This window comes from Ornithorhynchus anatinus, chromosome 16 (genome assembly GCF_004115215.2).
Source record: "Ornithorhynchus anatinus isolate Pmale09 chromosome 16, mOrnAna1.pri.v4, whole genome shotgun sequence".
Taxonomy (NCBI): domain Eukaryota; kingdom Metazoa; phylum Chordata; class Mammalia; order Monotremata; family Ornithorhynchidae; genus Ornithorhynchus; species Ornithorhynchus anatinus.
Genome location: NC_041743.1, coordinates 34,611,250 through 34,627,907, shown reverse-complemented (window position 1 = coordinate 34,627,907; position 16,658 = coordinate 34,611,250). Strand labels below are relative to the sequence as shown.

The following is a 16,658-nucleotide window of genomic DNA, read 5'->3' as shown; positions in this document are numbered from 1 at the left end:
AGCCCTTCAGAAAGAAGTGGGCAAAGCATCTGCCGGGAGTGCAGTTTGGATAAAACGGGGCTGGTCATGGGAGGGCGGATACGGGCTTTGGCAGGACATGTCTGTTCTGCTCTCTTATCTGTCAGGGTATCTTCCTGAGACGTTCTCTCGGGTTTGAGCCATGCAGGGGCACAGATCAGCGCGCAGGTCCTGCAGGATCTAAATCTGCAGGTTGGGTCAGGTTGGCACTAATTCAGCCACAGTAGGATTGGTCTTGGCAGTCCCTTCTCCTCCAACCCTTCCCATTAATCGTTCAGATTTTGCCCAGCCTGAATTTCAGACAGTGGCACCCAGGTCAGCCGGGGGACTGCACCAATCAATAGGAAGGATTTTGCCCTTATGGCAGTCAGGTGGAATGTGCAGTGCGTTCTGGGGCGTGAGAACCAACTGGCCCCTGAGGCAGACCCCCCAGCAGCATTTAAAAGGAGCCGCAGTCCATGTCAGAAGTCAACTGTTCTCTGCTCCTCGTTCCTTTTAGAGATTGAATACGGCAGGCTGAGTTCCCCATTTTAGTGACTGGGCTAAGGCCACGGTGGGGTCAGAACTAGATCCGCCCCCTCCAAATGCAGCTTCAGCAAGCTCTCCTTGAGCTGCTTAGAAATCGATCAGCAGACCACTTACTCTAGGAAGCAGTAGCCGCACCAGATGGGCAATTTTCCATCTACATTTGCTCTTCTGGTGAGTTCCAGCTTAAATATGGAGCCGTGTGAAAGTCTCCTCTTGAATCACTTCTCTGGGCCTGCTGCAACCTACTGCTCCAGTGTCCCACATTGGGAGAGTTAGATTAGCTGTCTGTGTCTGCTAATTCTGTTGTATTGTGCTCTCCTAAGTGCTTAGTAAAGTGCACTGCACATAGTAAGCACTTGATAAATATGACTGATTGTCCCAAAGCCCTGCTGCTGGTCCTAATTTCTACCTCCACTTTCCCTCCATATATCTCAGTCGCTGATAAACTCAGCTCCTGGGTTTTGGAGCTTGACCTAGTAAGAATCTGGGTCCTGGGTTGGTGAGATATCACCCCCAGCCCATGGTGACCAAATGCCAAACCAGCCTGTATAGAACCCCAAGCTAAATTAGAACAGGGATCAGACTGATTTTGGAGGGGGACCTGACTACCCAATCCACCCACCCCAAGCCCCTCTGTCTGAAATGCCGTAAAAAGGGATTGAGGAGGAGAGAAGCAGTGAGGCACAGTGGCTAGAGCTTCTCAGATTCACATTTGAGAAGGACCTGGGTTCTAATACCGGCTCCACCACGCATCTGCTGTGCGACCTTGGGCAAGTCACTTAACTTCTCTGTGCTTGAATTATCTCTAAAATAGGAATTAAGACCGTGTGCCCTATGTGGGACAGCGACTATGTCCAAACTATTAACTGGTATTTACCCCAGCGCTTAGAACAGTGCCCGGCATATAGTAAGCACTTACAAATACCATTAAAAAAAAAGAGAAAGAAAGCCAAGAAATGCCTAAACTCAGTGTGACTGAAGTAGATTTGTCTTGTTGCCGGGCCATGTCTAAGCAGGGTTCTAGCTGCACGTGCTTTGCCATTGACTTGAAGCTTAGGAGATTCTTAAGAGCAATCTGTCCATCAGTGGTATTTATTGAGTGCGTACTATGTGCAGAGTATTGTACTAAGCGCTTGGGAGAGTACACTACAGCAGCGTTAAGGAGACAAGTTCCCTGTTCACAACGAGTGTATAGTCTCGAGTCTCCCACCCTCTGGACATCCCAGAGAACCCCAGTCTGCATCTGTTTCCCATGGCTTTTGGATTTGGAGGGAGGTGGGGATTGTTTGTTGGAGAGTAGAATTTCTCCGAAGTATCATGAACCGGCTTATGAGCTGATCCAGTTAATGCTGTCTGTCTTGTTTTCGAAGTGCTTATTTTTTAACCAGAAATTCTTAGCAAAGACTTCACTGTGCCTAAGAAGCTCTGAATCCTGGACGTGCACCGTTATTTACAAAAGTGAATAAATCCGTGTCCCTCTTTGAATTCTCCCATTCTTTACTAGCTCCAGCAGGAGTTCCAGTTTGCCTTCATAAATTGTCAACTTTGGTTTTCTGGTAGACATGGCTATAGGTGAAACTATCAATCGGTAGTATTTATTGAGTGCTTACTTTACATACTGAACCAGAAGCTCATCTCGGGTTCATGCTGGGCCCGTTTCTTTGTGAAGTGTGTGTGTGTCTGGGTCCTTATTCCCTGCCTGCCTGGATCAGATACCATGAACCCAAGGCCATCCCCCAGAATGCTCTGTGGATGATTGGAGAGATGCTTTGCAGTGCATTTTGGCATAACGTTTGGGAATTTCCTGCCAGAAGAACAGTGGCATTTTCCCAAGTTTATAGTGAACTCTGGGGCAAATGACTCTGTTCCTACACTGGGGCCTTTTGCAAAAAAAAAAAAACCCCAACAAAAAACCAAAAAAAACATGTTTTCCACTCTGCTGAGGGGAAGAGGAGCTCCCCGCAATGAGGTCACCACTTCCAAAGCCGTCATTGAGTGTGCTCTTTTGGGTCACCTACCCCTCGAAAAGTTTTTTGGTGTTCTTTTTATTATTTTAAAAATTTCTTCCCTTTCTTCTCTGTGAAGTTTTGTTAAACGACGAGACACTGGAGCGGTTTGCACAACTCCTCCGAGGCCAGCCAAGGCGCTGAACTTTTCTGAGCGCAGGGAGATGGTGACGCAGGGTTTTGACCTGGGCAGCTCAGTCTGTTCGGTTTTGTGTCTCCTGCCTTGCTTCCCCCGGTTATCCAGTGAGCTTACCCTTTCCATCCGGAATGTTCTTGCCCACCCACGGATGTTGGGTTTTGCATATAGACCAGCTCTGAACCTGTGGTTGACTTTAGCTAATTCTCGTGTGAAAATTTGGGGTTAGCTTAATTTGGCCTTTCGAATATATCCTTGCCTGGAAGCCTAAGACAAGCCATAATTCATCCTGGGCAAGAAGAAATGCTACTGATTTTCTTCATTTTACTACGTTTCCACTTTCTGAGGAGAGGCAGCCTTGTAGGCTAGAGACTTTTTTAAGAGGCTGAGTTAACCTGAAAGTGTGTTCCCTCTTTTGTCTTCACTTTCTTGTCTACCTAGTTTTTCTTTCTCTTCACCCTGCCTAGGGATCTGATTGTAGCGTGGATTTTTCCTCATCCCCGTTCAGATTACCCTCTCAGCTCCTCTGTGAAATCAAACAATATTTTGGTGAATAGTCTGGATTGTTTGGGGTTAGGTGATGTGTGTTTGGGGAAGGGGATGTGCAGAAAGGGTGTTTTGTTGTGGTTAAGCCTACTTTTCAAAAACACGGTCGTGGGTATTTCCCAGGAAGCACTCATCCACTGTGGAGATTGTTTCAGCTATGGTCATTCTTTAGGGTAACTGAAATTTTATGTTCGAATACCAATTTGGTTAAAAATTCCAAAGTAAAATTAGGGAGTGGGAAAGGGCAAGTTGACTTTCCCAGCTTATTCAATCTCAGAGGGAGGCCATCTGCTGACAAGTGAAATTCCTCTAACAGCCCTCCTGTCCAAATTCTGTTTACATAGAATGAGAAACTTTTGTAGAACACTGACATCTGCTGAGAGAAGTGAGGTCTTCTCTGAATTAGTTACCATAACTTAAGCTTTCCCACACACCACAGCATGAACCACGTCTGCTTTTGTGGTGTTTTTAAAATCTCTCTCATCCAGCCATTTGTAGTTTTGACAAGGGCTGTAGAACTTGAGGCAGAAAGAAGAAGATGGAGTTAATGACCCATCTCAAGCCCTGAGGAAGAATCACAATTTCATGACATCTTCAGAGAATGGCTTGGGTAGAGATAAAACAGATGAGTTTTGGGGGAAAAAGATGGTCCAATAGCCCAAGTTTTTGACGTGTTTTGAGCTGCAATGTGGATCGTCAGAATTTGCACTCTGTGGGTTGTCTATACACTTGAATCTGTGACGTTTGGACACTGGATATTCGCCCCAACCCCACAGCACGAATTTTCATAGCTTTAAATTATATATTATAAATTATTTATTCATATTAATGTCTGTCCCCCCCCTCTAGACTGTAAGCTTGTAATGGATAGGGAATGTGTCTGCTAATTCTGTTGTATTATATTCTTCCAAGTGCTTAGTACAGTGCTCTGCATGAAATAAGTGCTCAATAAATACCATTGATTGATTGGGGTGGTCTTGTTTATCATCTTTACAAGGAAGATATGGAGGGCATTACTATAGGTATCGAGAGGAGCTATCTGAGGGTTCTGAACATGAAACGTTCATCGAGACGCTAGATAAAGAGAATGTTGGTTTGATTTAAAAAAAAATAATTGTGGCATTCGTTCAGCACCTACATATACTGAGCACTGTACTAAGCACTGGGGCAGATAGAAGATAATTAGGTCCCACACAGGACTCGCAGTCTAAGTAGGAGGAAGAACAGGTATTGAAACCCCATTTTGCAGATGAGGGAACTGAAGCATAGAGAAGTTAAGTGACTTGTCCAAGGTCACACAGCAGGTATGTGGTAGAGCCAGAATTTAGAACGCGCAGCTCCTCTGACTCCCAGGCCCAAAAGCTATAAAGGTCTTTGAGTGTAATACAAAAAGGTCCTGCAGCAGCTGAATAGATAAGCTAGAAAACAGATATCTTTCAGGATCTTTTATTTTTCCTTCACCCAGAACACCTCCCTGCCCTTAACTGAGTTTTTTGATGTGAACAGGCCCTGACAGGTGCAATTTACATTTTTTTTTTTGTAATTCCTGAAATATCAAGCAGGAAGAGGAATGGCCTGGTGATTTTTGAGGATGATATAGTTGGCATACAATTAAGAAAAACTTGAGGAAAAAGCTTTCTGACAGTAATATTATGATGTAGTTTATCCAAAAGAGAGGTAAAATCAATGTATCACCAGTATACATCATCAGGAAATAGTTTCTAGGGAAGAGCTGGACTTCTAGAAATGACATTGTTTTAATTTCTTTGAGTTTTGAGTTCTTTAGAAACATTTCTGAAAGAAAAGCTAGTGATTCTTTTTGACCTTTATAAGAGTTGTTTTTTTTTTAAATTGAAGCAGTCATATATTAGTTATTGGGGAATAAGCTTCCTTTAGTGGGAGGTGGTAGTGGGGAGGAGGAAAGTTGTCAAAGTGGTGGGCAGATGCCCTGTTTTTTTGAAGAACTGTTCTAGGAGTAATGGTGAGTGTGTTCTCCAGAGCCAGTGCAAAACCCAGTACAAGATGGGCCTTCACTACCAGTGGTAGAAATAATGCTTGTGTTTGTATTAGAGGTTGGACAGCATAATAAATGGATTGCACTTTGTAGGTGAATCTGCTACTTCGTATTTCCTCAAAAGAAATAGAAATCAGATGGCCTAGTGGATAGAGCCCAGGCCCGGGAGTCAGAAGGACCTGGGTTCTAATTCCAGCTCCATCATTTGTCTGCTGCCTGAACTTGGGCAAGTCACTTAACTTCTCTGTGCCTCAGTTACCTCATCTGTAAAATGGGGATTAAATCTACGAATCCCACGTGGGACAGGGACTGTGTCCAACCTGATTAGCTTTCATCTATCTCGATGCTTAATGTAGTGCCTGGCACATAGTACGCGATTAACAAATATTCATTAATTCATTCGCATTTATTGAACACTTACTTTGTGCAGAGCACTGTACTAAACACTTGGGAGAGTGCCTTACAACAATAAGTTATTGGTGGAGATGATCTGCCTTGCCTTGAATTTGGAATGAGTGACCACTTCCTGCCCTGAAGTCAATAGCTCTCCCAGCACACCTGCCCCGCCCAAAGGGACGCATTTTCCCTCCTGCTGCTCCTTTCAGTTCTGCATAGATGTGGGCAGTAGTAAGATGAGGTGGTTTGCTCCACTGGTTCTGAGTGAGTTGTTTCCACTACTTGAAATGACTCCTAGCCACTGAGATGCACCTTGTTTTGAAAGCGGCTGACATGGATCTCTCTCTCTCTCTCTCTCTCTCTCTCTCTCCCTTCCCCTCTCCCCCACCCCTCTGTCTATCTCTCCCATCCATGTTCCCAGGGTTCTGGCTGGTGTGGACTATTATAATAATACTGAGTTGCTGCTGCGTTTGCCATCACCGACGTGCCAAGCATCGCCTGCAGGCCCAGCAGCGGCAACATGAGATTAACTTGATTGCCTACCGGGAAGCCCACAACTACTCAACGCTGCCATTTTATTTCAGTACGTACTTGGAGAGGCTCTCTCTTACCGTCACCCTGGGCAAGACTATCCGTCCCATTCTCCAAGAGCCATGTCCTGAGGATGCAGGGCCTGGGTTTGAGAGTGGTGGGGTTCACATGGGGTCTCCAGGGCAGTGGTTGGGGGGAGGACGGGGGGGAACTAGAGAAGGTGACACTCGCTGGCAAGAGTCGTGGCCTGGTATCCAGGAGAAAATGTTTTGGCCTGTGTTCTGCGGAATCACTGGGTCACTGAACAGATTTCTGCCCCGATTCCTGACCTGAGAACTCTAGTAACATAGGGAGAGGTTGGCTAAGTGAATGAGTAGATTGGAATGGAATCCCTCCCCTCCTTGAGGTGTCAAATTAGTCTGTCTTTCACACACCATTAGTACTCACCCACTCCTCCTCCCCAGAGGCTGGTAAAGGTTCAAAGGGGTATAATAGTTCTGTGATCTCGGCCTAAGAGAGCTAAGCCCCCTGGCCCCATTCCCACCCTGCCCAAGGCCAGGCTTTCACTTAATCCTTTGGCCCAAGAAAAAGTAGTGTTCCGGCTGTTTTGACAAGATCTTGTTTTTCCCTGGCACCTTGGGGTCCCGTTATTCCCTCTCGCACTGCCAACAGTTTTGCTGCTTAGCAGGGGGCAAACAGATGCTTTATCTAGATTACAATTCTGGAACTGACTGTCCCCCAGGAAGGACCACCCCCAAGCCATCCCGGGAGGATGAAGGTGGGTCTGCCCTCTCTTTTCAAAATTGCAAGGGAAGGACCCTTGGCTCTCCACTGGTAATGGGTATATGGGTCATCAGTGGTTTTTGAGTTCACGCTTCCCCCTCCAACTCACCAGAAGGAAAATACTGTCTTGGGTTCACAATCAATCGTATTTACGGAGTGCATATGGTGTGCAGGACACTGTACTAAGCGCTTGGGAGTGTACAGCACAAGAAGATAAAAGGCACGAAAGCTGTTAGCTAATCTGTTCTCAAGAGAATAGCTGAGTAACAGGCTCCCCCTTTTATCTAGGGGGAAACAGGGACCAAAACTAGGGAAGTGACCGGCCCCCAAAGCCTAGAATGAGATAGAAATGTCAGGTTCGAGTTATCTGGCTCCCGTCCCCCCGCAGTCCGTATCCTGACTCTGCTGAACTGTCTGAGAAGATGGAGGGTACGGACTCAGCGGGAACCCCGACTCTGTTGTTGTTACGGGTCCTGGGGAATCTTCTTCTGTAAAGCCAGGACAGGCGCTGGCCAAATGAAAGGAAAAGCGGACAGTGGCCCCGGGGAATTTAAGACCCGTTGTGGGCAGGGATTGTCTCTCTATATTGCTGAATTGTATTTTCCAAGCACTTAGTGCTCCGCACACAGTAAGCATGCAATAAATAGGATTGAATGAACGAATGAATGACTGAAAGACCCGAAAAAGCCAACCTGGGTCCCGCTTGGTCTTCTCCTCTCTCAGTGGTTTGTTCCATGCCCTATCCCCCTCTACCTACCCTGCTCGGTTTCAGTCCTGAGACCGAAGGCAGCCGTTCTGGGGGGGACTCGTGTTAAAGCGCGTCTGTCGGGGTCTCTCCTGGATCAATTGCCCATGCAGTAATTTCTCCTCCCTGCTCCCTGTTTTAGGGTTTTTGCCAAACTATTTACTACCTCCTTATGAGGAAGTGGTGAATCGACCTCCAACCCCTCCCCCACCATACAGTGCCTTGCAACAGCAGCAGCAGCAGCCACAGCCGCCGCCTCAGTGTATCCCGGTGGGCGACAGCCCAACGGGCCCCGATCCCTCCAGGAATCTCCAGGCGGCCCAGAGCAGCCCCCCAGGCATGGCCGGCGGGAACGGCAGTGGAAACGGCCTCCGGCCGCCAAGCGTCGCGGCCCCCGAACCCCCCACGGCACCCGTGGACCGAGCAGCCCCCAAAGCCCCGGGTCCAGAGCCGGGCAGCTCTGCGGCCGGGCTGGGGGAGTTAGGGGATGCCGGGCCCTTCCTGGAGAAGGATTCGGAATGCAGGGAGGAACTGCTCCAAGATTACAGCTCTGAGACCCTAGACCCCAGCGGCGCCTTCCCCGACAGCAAAGACAAGACTCCCGGCAGGCACCGCCGCTTCACGGGCGACTCCGGCATCGAGGTCTGCGTCTGCAGCCGGGACCACCACGACGACCTCAAGGAGTTCGACGGCCTCATAGATGACGCCCTGGACGGTCCCCTGGACTTCTGTGACAGCTGCCACGTGCGTCCCCCCGGGGACGAGGAGGAGGGGCTGTTTCCCCCGGCCGAGGATCAGCCCCGCGAACACGGCCACCACCACTTACCCCGCCAGCCGGCGTGCATACTGTTGAACACAATCAACGAGCAGGACTCCCCCAACTCGCAGAGCAACAGCTCGCCCAGCTAGAGTAGGCTCTGGCCTGCATGGGAAAACTTAGAGAACCAAAAGGAAAAGCAAACAGAGAAAAAGGAGGCACGTTTGAAATAACTTCTCAAGAAAGTGGTGCAGTCTGTTTTCTCTCTCTCTCTCTCTCTCTCTTTCTTTCCTTTTCCCTTCCCAGATCTACTTTGGGGGGATTCCTTTTCCTTCTTCCACCAAAGCACAGTACTGTGGAGAGAGTGGATACTAATTTTATCTTTCTGTCAATCTCTCCTTTTCTCCTCTTTCTCTCTTCCCCTTTCCCCCCACTAGTCTCTCTCCTCTCCTCTTTTTTTCCCCCCTCTAAATTGTGTCCCACCTGCCAAACTGCATCGGGGGGGTTCTCAGACTCCCAGCCCTTCTCAGGATGGGACACTTTCTTCAATTGTTCCTTGGTGATGGAATTAAGTCTGTTCTTTGACTTTAGTTTTACAGAGGTCTGTGTTACTGCCTGGTCAGTAAACCTGCAGCAAGTCTCACCACTGGGCTAGTGAGGAAAGCCAGTTTGAGTCCCACCTGGCTGTCTGTGGTCCAAGTGCTGAGATCAGAATAACGCGCTTGATGGATGAGCGCTAGTCCCATGGGAGGGGACAAAAGGGTGTGGTGTTGGGGGGGGTGGTCATTTGGGTTTATGTGAGTATGGTTGGGTGTATGGGGTGGGGGGGTCTTTGGGGTTTTTTTTTGTTTTTTGACTTGTCAAAAAACCCCTGAGTGAGAGCTTGAGTTCAGCCCTGGGATGCAGAAGTGAACCTTCTGGGGCTAGGGAAGGGAGAGGGTGGCCATTTTCCAGGGGAGTTGGGTGCCCTCAGACTAATCTCTACCTGGAGGATGAGAGGATATTGATATTTTTTTTTGTTATTCATTTGTTTTGTTTTTTGTTCTCCAAACCAACCAATAACCCACCCAGTGGGCGGGCTGGGAGAGACACTTAAGTGTTTTAAATTCAGCTCTGGCCCAGGTCGTGCCTCCTTCCTTCAGCCGAGGCCTCTCCGGGGCATCAGCGGCTCAGGCGTCGGGTAGCCGGGTCACAGGCGGAGGCTTGGGCTTTGGGTGGGGTGGGTCGGCGAGGGCACACGGCGTTTTGGGTCCGGCCCTTGCTAACCCAGCGAATCTCCCTTCTCCCCCAGGAAGTATCTGGCCATTGTGCCTTCACGTTTCACTGTCCTATGACAAAAAAGGGCTCTGGCCCCTGGGAAAGAACAACCCAGCAGTGTTGTGGAAAGCCCATGTCCTGGGCATTATTTTTCCCTTTAGTCTAGAACAAGATCCAGTTTTTACTTTGACCACTTGGCTGAAACAACTTAATTGTCTATTTTCTTTTGTTCCATTTTTTTGTTGTTGTTGTTTTTTTATGGTGGCAACCGGCTACTGTAGAATGTGTGTGTCTGTGTGTTGGTGTGTATGAGTGCGTGCGTGGGTGTGTATGCACAAGTGCATGCGTGTGTGTCCTGTAGTGGTGATATGAAGCCTGCTGTAAGACTGCAAGAAGATAATTGTTACTGTAGCTTTGTTTCAAACAAACAGTAGAGCTTTGTTAGTAATAACCTGACTAGGGGAGAGAAACAAACAGCCGAGACTAACATTCCCCGGGTATCCCCGAGGGAGTGGGCAGGACCCAGTTTATATGAAGGGGTTGGCTATTTTTCCCCCCTCTTGAACCATGATCGCGGTAGATCATTAAGGTAATGGGAAGTCAAACCATGGTGGGCGAGCGGGCCCTTGCGGTTGGATTTGATGATGGATTTGATCATCAGACCCAAATCGGTTTTAAGCAAGGTGAAAACACAAAATGCCGAGACTCTTTATTTGGTGGGGGGGGGATAACCTGTGTGTCTGTCTTATTTTGTGAGCCAAGAGGATTCAAAACCCTGTGTTTCCTGTGAATCAAATTTGAAGCAGGCATTCTGTTCATGTTAAACCAAAATGTTTGGAGCTAAATGTGGATCTCAAGGTAATTTATTTTAAAAGCATTTACCTGTTTACTGAACAAATGTGTACAGTCTGACTGTGTATTTTGTATGTCCAACGGAACCTTCTTATACAGAAGTCCATTATTTTTTCCAGAGAAACTTTGCTGTAAGTAGAGGTTTTACTCTACCCATCATTGCAATTTGCACTTTGCTGCATTGAAACTGAGGTCTATGTTCTGTTCATGAATATGGAATCACGCTCTAAACATGTGTGCATGAGCATTGTTTTCCTTGCTCTCTCTGCCTCCCCTCCCACCCCCTCTCTGCGCTCTCTCTCTCTCTTTACTCCCACCCCCACCCCCCCACCACCTCACCCCGGGGTATCGCGAATAACCGCGGAGAGGTTGGCGGTCCAGTGGCTCTTCAGCCACAATCCGGGTGTTCTGCTGCTCCTCGCTCAGGGATCTGCCCCTGTCTCGGTTTCCAGAGTAATGGGCAGGTCCAGCCATGTGGTTGGATTTTTTTTGCCCCAAGTGGCTGGGGGAGAGGGGCATCTCTGGGTGCTTGGAACTGAATGGAGGAATTATTGGGAGTTTTTTTCTCTTTTCTCCTCAAACAACTCACTGAAACATCTGCCAAGAGGGCTGGTTTTACCAAGGTGAGTCCTGTTTCACCACCCCTGTTTGTTGGGGTGGATCCTGGTCTCCTTGTTTAGGTCTCCCCAGACTAGAAGGGGGAACTGCAATTTGACTGTTCAGGGCCCAGATTGGATGGTTTGTTTGGCCTGGGGACTCCAATTTGACAGGGGTAATGTTTGATGGGGATAAAAAGAAAATTCAGGTAGTGGAACCTAAATCCAGAGGTTGAATTCTGCTCCTTTTTTCCCTCGCCTACTACCCGCCCCATGCCCCAAAAGGAACCTGGTGATGGGGGTTTAGGTGGGCCGGGCCCTCTAAGCCCATGGGGACCCCCAAATCATTATCTTTGGTTTACTGGTGAATCAGGACAATGGGTGTGAATTTGGTTTGGGGTTTGGTGCTAAAGTTGGAAGATTAGCAAATGCTGACACATTCCTATGTGTCTGCATGTGTAACAAGTGTATGCAGCACATAAACATTTGTTGGTTGTTGTGAATACATGTATTTTAAGCAATAAGATGCAACTGGGAATTCAGTCCCGGGCAGTCTTAATAACACATTTCCCCGCGCTGTAGAGCACATTGAAGACGGGGTGACTGAAATCACTCAGAGAAGCCCAAATAAAACCAATGGAAAAAACCCACTCTTCCTTTCTGTTGAAGCCCTTTATAGACTTTTGTCTTCACCAGCTCTTGAACGTGGCCACTTCAAGCCGACGCGTGGCCATTTACCTCTTTCTTCACCTCATGAAGCGCCGTGCGGATAGCCACTGGCCCTTTCTAAAGTTGGCCAGATGACAACAGGCCAGTGTTGTGATCCTCCTGAACCTTCAGTCTGGAAGGGAAGTATCACTTGAGCCAGGAATGGGCTTATTCCTTATATTTTCAAATACATTGAAGCACATTAAAATGAGACAATATGGGATTTCTCTTCCCTTCTCCCTCCCCTCACCCCTGCCCATCGCCAAAAAACAACTGCCCCTGCAATGGGGAAAAAACCCCACCCTCTTCCAAACTTAACCATGGTTTTAATATAATAATAATTATGGTATTAGTTAAGTATTTACTATGTGCAGAGCACTGTTCTAAACGCTGGGGTAAATACAGGATAATCAGATTGTCCCACGTGGGGCTCACATTTTTTATTCCCCATTTTTGCAGATGAGGTAACTGAGGCCCAGAGAAGAGAAGTGACTTGCCCAAGGTCACACAGCAGAAAAGTGGCAGATCCGGGATTAGAAACCACGACCTCTGACTCCCAGGCCCATGCTATTCCCACTAAGCCACGCTGCTTCTCTTTTAAAAGAGGGACAGTTTTGCCTAGTGGATAGACCTGGGAGCCAGAAGGACCTAGGTTCTAATCCCAGTTCTTCCAGTTTCTGGGTGATCTTGGGCAAGTCAATTCACTTCTCTGTGCCACAGTTACCTCATCTGGAAAATGGGAATTAAGTTTGTGAATCACGGACTGTATCCAACCTGATTCGCTTCTATCTATATCAGTGCTTAGGACAGTGCTTGGCACCTAGAAAGTGCTTAACGAAAGCCATAACAAAACAAAGAAACAGAAACCCCCCCCCCCCAATAGATTAAGCTCCTGAATTGTTTGGTTGATGTGAAGCGGGATCCAGCTAAATCCAAACAGGGAGGTGGAGGTGGGAAGTTGGTTCTGATAGTCCCCAGCCCAAACATATTGAAAGTTAGGATAAGCGCCTGTTGGGTGGCTCCCAGAGTTTCCAGCCTTGGAGCCAAGGGGTTGCTTTCACACCCAGTTTTCTGAGTGGGGGCTCCTGCTCTCTTGCATCTCTAAGGGAAGAGAAGCAGCGTGGCACAGTGGAAAGAGCCCAGGCTTGGGAGTTGGAGGTCATGGGTTCAAATCCCTGCTCTGCCGCTTGTCAGCTGTGTGACCTTGGGCCTCACTTCTCTGGACCTCATTGCCCTCACCTGTAAAATGGGGGTGAAGAATGTGAGCCCCATGTGGGACAAGCTGATCACCTTGTATCCCTTCCAGTGCTTAGAACAGTGCTTGGCACATAGCAAGCACTTAACAAATACCAGTATTATTATTAAGGGGCTGGAAAAAACAGACCCCAAACGAGTCTTGTTGCCACCCTACTGCCTCTCCCAAATCCCATCCTACTTGCTTGGCCCCCAAGAATCCACTGCCCCTTCTCACCCCCCACCTCTAGGGCACTGTGTGTAGCTGGTACCGTTGGTACTTATTTCTGGGTTCTATTAAAATCCTAGCACGAGAGGGGCTTGAAACAAGTGCCAAGTAGGCCGGTGGAAAGACCTCTCTGGGCCCTCTAACACACTTCCCATAATGCGATCATTCTGAAAGCAGAGCGCGCAATTCGCTCTGAGAAGCCCAAATAAGACAAAAGGACGAAAGGCACTGTGTTTATATTGGTACCACTTCACCACCGCTGTCTGGGGTTAGGGATTGAACTGGGGCTCCGCTGGCATCCGGGAAGGATGGGAGGAGGGGTTCGAACTCAAAATGGCCCTACGAAACAAAAATGCCACAGATTAAGCCCCTGAATTGTTTGATGGTTGATCTGAAGCAGGATCCAGCTGAATCCAGTCAGGGAGATGGAGGTGAGGACTTGGTTCTGAAACTCCCCAGCTCAGCCATATGGTGCCATGCTGTCTGTTGCCTCCACACCATCTTATTTCTGTATAGACCTGTTACCTCATCTCTAAAATGGGGATTAAGACTGTGAGCCCCACATGGGACAGCCTGATTATCTTGCATCTACCCCAGTGCTTAGAACAGTGCTTGACACATAGAAAGCGCTTAACAAATACCATCATTATTATTATTGTTAACTGCCTCAGGGGATCAAAAATGTATTGCCCAGAAGCCACCATCTCCCCCCTGCCTTTTGTCCTAGGAGGAAAGCACGTAGCAAGGCGACATTTTTCCTCTTCATCACTTATCTGGCCGATTTAAAGGCAAGCACTGGCCTGGTCAGGCAGACATAATTCACGTCATTGGAGCCGCCTCCTCCCTGGGATGCCGGGAGACTGGCTCATTCTATCTGGAGGTTGCATCAGACGGCTTTGCTAAGCCCCCACACGGGCAGTTTGCCGGCGGTGAGCCTTAACCCCGCTAGGAAGTCGGGGTCACGTTTTGCCAGGGAGAAGAGTCCACGGGCCTGGCCCATTGGAGAACCCGAAGGAAGTGCCTTTTTTTTTTTTTTTTTTACGCCGGCCGGCCTGAGGCTCCCACCAGCCGGCCTGAGAAAGAGTCTGTGTTGTCGCGACCCGCCCCTGGGAGCGGTCTCCTGCGTGCGGACAGAGTTCGGCCCTGAGGCTGAAAATGGACCGGCCCCTTTCCTTTTTCATTTTCCTTTTAAGGTGAGATTTGTCCAGCAATGAAGCAAAATGGTATGACCCGGGATGGCTGCCAAGAAGATGCGCGCTCCGTGTCTGAAGCAGATGGGCAGCTGCATCATCCGGGGCAGGGACTGGCCTTAGCCAGTAGCCCGTCACCGTCCAGGCCTAGTCGCCCCTTCTTTCTTGGTAAAATGGGCTATTGGTTCTCCATTTACCCATCCAGTGGGGACCGGAAGGACTGCTGGCCTGGCCCAGGCAGACCACTCCCAATGTAATAGGAGTGGGAAAATGCCAAGCAGAGCAGTTTGGGGAGGTTTGGTTATTGTTTTTAACCTGACATTTCAAGAGAAGCAGCATGGCCTTGTGGGAAGAACCTGGGCCTGGAAGTCAGAGGATTTGGGTTCTAATGCTAACTCTGCCACTTACCTGCTGTGTGAGCTCGGACAAGTCACTTAAGATCTCTGTGCCTCAGTTCCCTCATCTGCAAAAAAATGGGGATTCAGTGCCTTTCCTTCCTCTTACTGTGAGCTCCAAGTAGGATCTGATTATCTTATCCCCGGGGCTTGGCACACAGCAAGCCCTTAACAAATATTATTATTATTGTTCTTATTAAATTTACCATTTTTAAAATTTCCCCTGCTTTTTGGAAATGGCCTCACTGTGTTATTTTGAGCCTTGCTTGCTGAGCAGGAAACTGTTCTGTTTCAGGCTAAGGGTAGGAGCTCAGTGTGTTCTCAATCGCTTGGTGAGAATCTTTGTGCCCTCATGTAAGCACCAGACGTGGTACTTGGGTGCCGGGGTCCCAATCACCTGAATTGTTGTCTGAGTCTATACTTTGGAAGAACTCCCTGGTACTTCCCGTGAGCTTGTCTTTTCACTCTGTCAGACTGTACTCTCTGAAGAGTTTAGTACAATGCTCTGCACCCAGTAAGCAGTCAATAAATGCAATTGATTGCTTGATGCCGGAGGCAGTAGGGAGTGAAGGTATTCTCACTGACTACACTGGACCTCATTCTTGTTTGCCCCCCTGCAATATGAATCTGTGTGAGGCTCTATCTAGCTCACTGAAAATACTGATCCCATTCTTAAGCCACACTGTCCTGGAGTGCCTCTTAAACAGGAGTCTTCGTACATAGAATGCGGGTGCTGCATTCTGCGTGTGAAAGAAGCGTTCTAATGTCGTAATCATGTACCCAGCGATCTTGTTTTTAAACTCAAAATCATGTTGTTTCCGCACCTGGCCCGGGGATTGGGATGAAATTCAGCTCGCTCTCTCTTTTTTTTTTCCCCCCGTCACGCTCATCTCTTCTCACATTCCTTTGCTTTCACAGTGTTTACTGGATTGCAAGGGCCTGGTACTGACCTCTCTCCAAAAAAGTGCAAGACAAAGAGGTTCTCTCCAAGATTGGACAAAACAGCCAGAGAAACTGCAGCTGAAGACACAGGCCTGCATTTGAGGCGCCATTGCCTGGATGATAGTTGAAAGAAAACAAAGATGTGGGGAGCCCAGCGGAGAGCCAAATCTTGGCAAAAGATCAAGTTGGGAATTTTTCATTCGGACCTTTTGATGCCCTCTGTGCACCACTGGCCATGGGACAGTTTCCAGACAAGCCCCCTCCCCGACTCCTGAGGGTCTTGGCACCCCAGGCCCAGCAAAACTGAATCTTACAGAGGAAAGGAGACCTCATCAATTTGGTTTCTACGAGAACACAGGGAGGGAACATTTCTCCTCTCTTCACACTTTCTGCTCTGGTAGGTGAGCAACATGGTTTGGTGGAAAGAACCTGAGGACTTGGACTCCACCGCTTGCCTGCTGTGTGACCTTGGGGAAGTCACTTCACTTTTTTGTGCCTCAGTCTCCTCGTCTGTAAAATGGGGATTAAATACCTGTTCTCCGTCTCACTTGAACTGTGATATCTGTGTGGGTCAGGGACTGTGTCTGACCTGATAATAATGTTGGTATTTGTATTTGTTAAGCGCTTACCATGTGCAGAGCACTGTTCTAAGCGCTGGGGTAGATACAGGGTAATCAGGTTGTCCCACGTGAGGCTCACAGTTAATCCCCATTTTACGGATGAGGTAACTGAGGCACAGAGAAGTTGTGACTTGCCCACAGTCACACAGCTGACAAGTGGCAGAGCTGGGATTCGA

General features: G+C 48.3%; 1 protein-coding gene across 2 annotated transcripts in view; it reads left to right on the top strand.

Annotated features, from left to right (window-relative positions):
• The window catches only part of WBP1L (WW domain binding protein 1 like), a 63,943-nt gene extending 52,140 nt beyond the window's left edge, over positions 1 to 11,803 (top strand). For both annotated transcript variants that reach the window (XM_029080875.2, XM_029080876.2), the window contains exons 3-4: positions 6,066 to 6,227; positions 7,846 to 11,803. In XM_029080875.2, the coding sequence (XP_028936708.1) occupies positions 6,066 to 6,227; positions 7,846 to 8,612 (929 nt within the window). In that variant the 3' untranslated portion in view covers positions 8,613 to 11,803. The remainder of the gene's footprint in view (positions 1 to 6,065; positions 6,228 to 7,845) is intronic.
• The last annotated feature ends 4,855 nt before the right edge of the window (positions 11,804 to 16,658 follow it).